The sequence below is a fragment of the Camellia sinensis genome, chromosome 6 (genome assembly GCF_055761805.1).
Source record: "Camellia sinensis isolate YWXY chromosome 6, ASM5576180v1, whole genome shotgun sequence".
Classification (NCBI taxonomy): Eukaryota; Viridiplantae; Streptophyta; class Magnoliopsida; order Ericales; family Theaceae; genus Camellia; species Camellia sinensis.
Window position 1 is genome coordinate 154,197,295 of NC_138966.1, and position 7,824 is coordinate 154,205,118.

General features: G+C 45.7%; 1 protein-coding gene and 1 pseudogene across 2 annotated transcripts; one reads left to right on the forward strand and one right to left on the reverse strand.

Moving 5' to 3' along the window:
• Nucleotides 1-297: 297 nt before the first annotated feature.
• Nucleotides 298-1,962, reverse strand: LOC114262861 (crocetin glucosyltransferase, chloroplastic pseudogene; annotated as a pseudogene). The gene has a single exon (XR_014331301.1). The product of XR_014331301.1 is annotated as a crocetin glucosyltransferase, chloroplastic pseudogene (transcript).
• Nucleotides 1,963-4,344: 2,382 nt separating this feature from the next.
• On the forward strand, nt 4,345-7,503 carry LOC114262836 (uncharacterized). The gene has a single exon (XM_028203251.2). It carries the CDS (start codon nt 4,345-4,347, stop codon nt 7,501-7,503), a length of 3,159 nt encoding a protein of 1,052 aa, XP_028059052.2.
• The last annotated feature ends 321 nt before the right edge of the window (nt 7,504-7,824 follow it).

Sequence of the window (7,824 nt, forward strand, 5' to 3'; positions counted from 1 at the left end):
TTTATTGAGAAGTCATTTAGTCAATTAATAAAATTTGATCATATAAAAAATATAATTCTAGTAATTTTATTATTGTACATGAATATATTTAGATTTTTTTTTTCTATAGATAATAATTCCTATTTTAAGTCAATTTCAAAAAAAAAATGTATTAGTGATCTATCATATAAAAAAAATGAAAAATGAAAAAAATTTTGTTTGTAATTTTACAAGTCTACATGCAGTATGGGATCCATCATGTAGAAACCAACCAACTCCCAACACATGGACACAATGTCCAGCACAACTTCTCAAAAATTAGAAAAAAAATCAATAACTATTTTATTTCCATTGAAATTTCAAACCCACCAAAAGTGTACCAATTGACAGTATAGAACGAAAAATCAACCCTGCACATACCTTACCTATCAAATAATTGACCCACAAGTGATACACAAAAATTACAAAACACAACAAAATAGTATAGAACGATTAATCAACCTCATCGTATCAATCAAACAGGACCGTTTTCGTTGCAGCTCATTCACTCTGTGACTTCTTCCAAAAAAGCCTTGAGATTCAAATCCGACGATCCACCTTCTTTTGCAGCTTCTCGTGCCAAATCCTTCCACTTCTTAGCATTCTTTTTCAATTCTTCCCTTCCCACCATCAATTCTATGCACCTCAAAATCTCATCACTCTCAACAATCCCTTCCTCATTTCTCACCACTCTCACCCCAGTCTTCCACACATCTTCAATCAGCTTCACATTCGTCCCTTGATCGGTCCAAAGTGGAAAAGCCACCACTAGAACCCCTGAAACCAAGCTCTCCAACGAAGAATTCCACCCACAATGAGTTACGAAACATCCCAAAGATGGGTGCGAAAGAACCTCCACTTGTGAACACCAGGGCACTATCATCCCTTGTCTCTCTAATTCCTCTTTGCAACTCAATTGCTCTCCATTTTGCTTCGGCCTCACCACCCACAAAAATGGCCTGCCACTTTCCAACAATCCTCGCGTAATCTCCTCCATTTGTTGCTTCGACAACATGGAGTAGCTTCCAAACGATACGTAAACAACAGATTCTTTTTGCTTTAAATTTAACCATTCAATATAATCGCTTGATTTCTGAAGCAAATCTCCTCCGAAAGAAGTGTCTGATGGGTCTTTTCCATCTAAGAAAGCGGATGGGATTAACGGTCCCACACCGACCAAGTTGAGCCTCTTGACAGCTCGCAAGGGTCCATCTTCCAATGCGTTGAACGTGTTTACGAGTACTTTCGGATTGGTTTCCTCATTGAATACCTCTAGGTGTTCTTTGAACAGTGGAACAGCGAAATTGTACACGTTTGCAGCAACTAGAAAAGAAGGGAGGTCTCGGCTAGCGAGCGGTGGCAATCCGGGTAATTCAATTGAGCTTGAGGGATCATTGCCGAGGCTTCTAATCGAATCAGCATAACCATTGTGGAAATAGTAGTAAACATCCAAGATTGTGGCTGGTTGAATCCATAGAAATGTTGATGGGATTTGAAGATCATGAACCACTTTGCCTATCCATGGGAGGAGAGTGGTGTACACCACACGACTAAAAGGTTCGCCTCTGTCAAAGCTGGAAGCAATGAGGGCTCGAACCGCCTCCGAACCATATCTCTTAAGCTCAGACATAAAGTGTTCGACATCATCTTTGTCAGTCCAGCCATTGTCATAGCCATCAAAGAAACCCACCATTGTTAAGCCTTGTGGGTTAGGGGTGGTTTTGGACATGCGAATGAGGGCGGAGAAGGCTGTTAGGAGGGTGACCTTAACTCCCATTTTTATGAGGCGTTTGGCAAATTGGAGAGATGGGTTAATGTGGCTTTGACCGGGAAAGGTCACCATGAGTATTCGCCGATGATGATCCATATCAGTCAATATCAGACGATATAACAGTATACAATTTTTAGGAAATCATTTGAGTATTAGAAATGAGTATTTGATGGGTGAGTGAATTTGGATGGAGTTAAAGAGATTTTTATATACATGCAAATTAGAGCTAGGAATGGAAACATGACGTCAGTGGTGACGAAATTTAAATGGAGGTTTGAAGGGACAAAATGTGAAATGGGTCGGGTCCAAGCCTTGGGCCGGCCCAATCCACTGATGTCTGAATCTAAGTGGGCTGGATGAGTATATGGGCAGACCAATTGAGCCCAACTTCATGATCAACAGTCCACCCAAGCCCTCAACCACTTAGGTCCAACCCGTAGTGGAAAGGCTAGTCCAGCCGTGGTGTTGGGCCGGGCCGAGCTGCGAGACTAAACCTATGGGCCGAACAGAAAATAGGCCGAGCCCATACAAAGATATCCGAATGGATCAGCCCATCTCCATGAATGATCTTGTAAAAGGCCTAGACAAGGCATAATGATGCCGAGCTGAGGCACATCGGTACCGAGCTGAGGAAACCTTGCAAGGAAACATGGAAGCTGTGAATGTGTGCATGTGCAAGTTACCACCTCAGCTGGTCCCCTACACCTAGAATCACAGAAGTTGTTGAATCAAAGGAATGTGGTTTGTTATCAGCATGACTACAATGAGTATATGCATTCAATGACAACTACCAGGTGGTCCCCCACCTTGAGCAATGCAAAAAGGACACCTGGCAGAATCCAAACTCCGTGAACCCACCTTGAGAAGCAAGCAAGGAACACTATATATACAACATGAACTTCACACTATATATACAACATGAACACTATATATACATTTTTTCTCCGATTGCTAATTTCCACACCGGAGGGGTTATCCGGCCAACCCCGGCCGGGCAGCTCTAACGGTGTTTCCTGTGGCAGGAACCTTAGCCCTAGATAGTCCAACCAAACGCGGAGCCCGGATCCACTTTCATCTAGTGCGAAATCCGGTATGCACAATTGGTGCAGTGAATGTGGATCACTTCATCTCTGAGCTCTGCACTCAGTTCTGACGATGGGGATTGAGAACATTCCGCCGTCGACACATACTCCATAGATGGAGAAAACGAAAGACAAAGATTTGGCACTCCCAACAGTCCTGGAGGAACAAACTGGAAACAATAATCGAACCCCCGAATCCGTCGAGCACAGACAACCCTTCGTTGGAGGTTCTTCTCATCACTTTCTTCTGGAAAAAGATTATAGAGATCGCATCATAGACTCTATGGGGATGGAGATACAGGAGTTGAAAGCCCAACTTAAGAGGGTGCTGGGCGATCCGATGGAAAAGAAGACGGAAGCAGAGCCCTCTCGTTTGCGACAGAGGAGCTCATGCAGAGAGCCACCAGTGAAGAAGTTCCACAGGAATGAGTCTGGACAACAAAGCCAGCCTATCCCGGTACAGAGTGAGGCAGCAAGCAGTCACACCCGTGGGTCACGCCGGAGAAGGGCCAAGAAGCATAAGACAGTTAGCCAACAGACTGAATACCCTCCTCAAGACCTTTGTACTTGGTTGATTGGCAATAGGTAGAATGAAGAACATCGGGATCACCTAGACCGTACTATTCACCAGAGAGAACACCGAGCGCTAGACAGGCTCGTCTCTTCACCATTCTCCCCAGAGATTGAGACCATGAGACCTCCAAAGAAATTCACTCCACCAAAGTTCACTTCATACGATGGGAAGTCGGACCCCCTGACACATATTAGCCATTATAGACAGATGATGTCCCTATGGAACTGAGATAAGGCACTGATGTGTAAAGTCTTCCCATCCAGCTTGGGAGAAACTGGACTTCGATGGTTCGATCGTCTCCCCGCTGGATCGATCCATGGTTGGAAGCAGCTCTCTGAAGAGTTCCTAGCCAGGTTCATCTCCAACACTAAGATCCTGAAGGAGCCAGATACACTGTTCGGCCTCCGAAAGGAGCAGGAGGAAACGCTGCGCAATTATGCTAGGAGGTACTGGGAAGAGTACAATGACCTGGAGGAAAATATGTGCAGTGAGCAGATGGCCATTATGTCCTTCAAACATGGTCTGCGCCCGGAAAGTAAGCTGAGACAATCGCTTACCAAGCGCCCGACCACAGCTTTGAAAGATTTGCGTGCCAGGATTGAGTAGTACACTCGCCTCGAGGACGATCAGATCCCCATTAAGGAAGCGTCAGCAGAACAAACAACCCGGCACAAGAAGAGAACAGATCGAGAAGAACACCGAGGGATTACAGTGAATGAAGTGGATAAGTCCAAATCCCACGAAGCCGTTGTGACCATATTCAAAGAGCCAATCTACCAGATCCTGGAAAAGACCAAGAGAGAGCCCTTCTTTATTTGGCCGCCAAAAATGTTGGGAGATCCAACTCGGCGCAATCAGAAGCTCAGATGCACCTACCACCAAGACAGGGGGCACATGACATGACTCAGAACTACAAGGCACTGAAGCAACACTTGGAAGACCTAGTGGCAACTGGGCACCTAAGGGATTACATTGATCAGGATAAAGAAGTGGCCGAACTGGGGAACCCACCGCCAGAACCAAATATTGAGCATCCACCTCGGCTGATAATAAATGTGATCCACGGGACAGCGACTCAGGAGTCTAAGGAGGCACTGAAGGAAGAGATCGCTAAGGCTGCGCAAATTCAGCGAGTCATATCAATGGAGCCTGCATCAAAAAAGGTACGTACAGTACCTAAATCCCCATTATGCACTGTTTCATTTACTAGCAAAGATTTAGAAGGCATACAGCACCAACATACTGATGCATTAATTATAACTGTAGGAATTAGGAAATGGTTTGATGTAAAACAAGTCCTAGTAGATCAAGGCAATGCAGCAGACATATTGTATTATGATTTGTTCAGAAAGCTTGGTCTCTCCAAGCAGCACCTCACCCCAGCGGCAGCCCCGTTGGTCGGTTTCAATTCACAGCCAGAATGGCCGCTTGGCAGAATAGTGTTGCCAGTCGTGGCGGGAACAAAAACCCTCCAAACAGAGTTCTTGGTTATTAATACACCATCCCCTTACAATGCCATACTTGGCCATCCGTGGATTCATCAAATGGAGGCAGTCCCTTCAACTTACCACCAGCTCATCCGTTTCCCAACGAAACACGGAGTAGAGCAGATCTCAAGGGATCAAGTTACGTCCAAACATTGTTTCATGGCAGCATTAAAGGCAAAACAGCTCTACAATCGGGTACAGACGGTAGAAATGGCCGAACAGTCGGTCTTGGAAGATGTAGGGGGAACCCCAGAGGAAAAGATGATAGATGATTTGAAGAAAGTCTTGGTAAAAGAGGGTGACCCAGAAAAGTACTTCCTTACCAGTACCTCGCTTGGCGCTGATGAGAAACTTCAGTTGCTGGAACTGCTGAGGGAAAATATGAAGGTATTCGCATGGTCAACATATGATACTCCAGGGTTGGACCCAGAATTTGCTTGCCACAAGCTCAACATCAACCCTTCAGCTCAGCCCATTGTGCAGAAAAGTCGGGGATCCTCGGTTGAGCACACCGAAGCAGTAATTGCCGAAGTCGAAAAACTCCTGGCTTCAAGGGCAATCAGAGAAATTCAGTACCCGCAATGGCTGTCTAACACAGTTGTAGTCAAGAAGAAGAACGAAAAATGGAGAGTTTGCGTTGACTTCACATGCTTGAACAAAGCCTGCCCTAAAGATAGCTTTCCGCTGCCTCGCATTGATCAACTAGTAGACTCAACAGCAGGGCATGAGCGCATGAGCTTTCTGGACGCTTATAGCGGTTATCGTCAGATACCACTATTCGGTTCGGATCAAGAAAAGACAGCGTTTATCACTCCAAGGGGAACTTACTGCTACAAAGTAATGTCATTCGGCCTCAAGAACGCCGGGGCAACCTACCAGCGAATGATCACTCGGATGTTCAAGGACCAACTGGGAAAAACCATGGAAGCTTATATAGACGATATGGTAGTAAAAAGTAAGCTTATTACGAACCACCTCACGGACTTGAGAGAAGTTTTTAGCATCCTGAAAAACCACCAGCTTCGCCTCAATGCCTCGAAGTGCGCTTTCGGGGTAGGAACAGGGAAGTTCTTGGGATACATGGTCACTCACAGAGGAATTGAAACGAATCCGGATCAAATAAGAGCAATACAAGATCTTGAAGTACCAACAAAGGCTAAAGAGCTACAGAAACTAGCCGGAATGGCGACCGCACCGAATCGGTTTATTAGTAAATCTGCAGATCGGATGAAGCCCTTCTTCCAGCTTTTGAGGAAAAAGGCAGCATTTGAATGGAGTAGCGAATGTACCGAAGCACTGCAAAGTCTCAAAAGATATCTTAGTACACCTCCCATTCTGTCCACTCCAGAGCCAGAAGAGGAGCTGTACCTCTATCTAGCAGTCTCAGATAATGCCGTAAGCACAGTATTTATTCGAGAAGTTGACAAGGAACAGAGGCCTGTCTATTATGTCAGCAAGACTTTACTAGATGCCGAGACACGATATCTACTGTTGGAAAAGTTAGCATACGCGCTGCTTATCGCCTCAAGAAAGCTGCAACATTACTTCCAAGGACATACCATTAACGTCCTCACTGAATTCCCCCTCAGATCTGTGTTCAGCCAAGCTGATTTCTCTGGCCGAACAGCAAAGTGGGCGGTAGAACTTGGTGAGTTTGACATTCGGTATCAACCCAGGACAGCGATCAAGGCCCAGGTCTTAGCAGATTTTGTCGCAGAATTTGCTCCCACCCAGAGTACCGAACCGGGGGATCCGAGTTCGGCACAGGTGCCGTGCACCACCAAACAAGGAAAACCCTGTGTTTCGGAAGCATGGAAACTCTTTATTGGAAACATCTGGCAGCTCTATGTAGATAGATCGTCCAATAACCGAGGCTCGGGGGCAGGAGTAGTACTTATTTCACCAGAAGGGTTTATCTGGGAACAGGCTCTCAGGCTCGGTTGGAAGGCTTCAAACAACGAGGTCGAGTATGAAGCGTTATTGGCTGGCTTGCGTAGTGCCAAACACTTCAGTGCAGAACAGTTTCTTGTTTTTAGCAATTCACAACTAGTGATACACCAGCTCTCCGGGGTCTATGAAACACGAGATGAAAGAATGGCTATGTACGCAGGTAAGGCCAAGGTTTTACTCAGAAAATTTCAATCCATACGAGTGAAACGAATCAGTCGGGACAAAAATAGCCACGCTGATGCTCTGGAATGCCTCGGCTCATCAGTGGATACGAAGGATGCCCGAAAAGTTTGGGTTGAGTTTGTACCAGAACCAAGTATTGCATCTCCAGTCCTCTGCAACAAGTTAGAGCTGAGCTGGATGGATCCGATATTTGCTTTTCTGAAATCTGGTACAGTCCCCGAAGACAAAAGGGAAGCCAACAAGATCAGACATAAGTCAGCTTGGTTCTGGATCTCACCATCTAGGAAGCTTTACAAACGCTCCTATCTTGGCCCCTACCTCCTATGTGTACATCCAAATCTCGTCGAGAATGTTCTCTACGAAATTCACGATGGGATTTGTGGATGCCACGTTGGCGGAAGGCCACTGGCACACCGAGCCCTCATTCACGGGTACTAGTGGCCACAGATGCAACAAAATGCGCAGCAGTACGTACAGAAGTGTGAAAAATGTTAGAGGTTTGCTCCACTCATTCATCAGCCAGCCAAAACTCTCACTCCACTCACTAGCCCATGGCGCTTTGCGCAATGGGGTCTGGATATTGTCAGACCATTGGCACGAGGCACTAAGAACAGGCGATTCTTCATTGCTGCAACTGACTATTTTACCAAGTGGGTTGAAGTTGAGGCGCTGGCAAGTATCAAAGAGGCAGACACGAAGTGATTTGTTTTGAGGAACGTGGTGGTGCATTTCGGCATTCCGCGGATACTAATTACGGAT

Coding starts and splice junctions, on each gene's coding strand:
- LOC114262836 (XM_028203251.2), top strand. CDS start 4,345: ATGACTCAGAACTACAAGGCACTGAAGCAACACTTGGAAGACCTAGTG.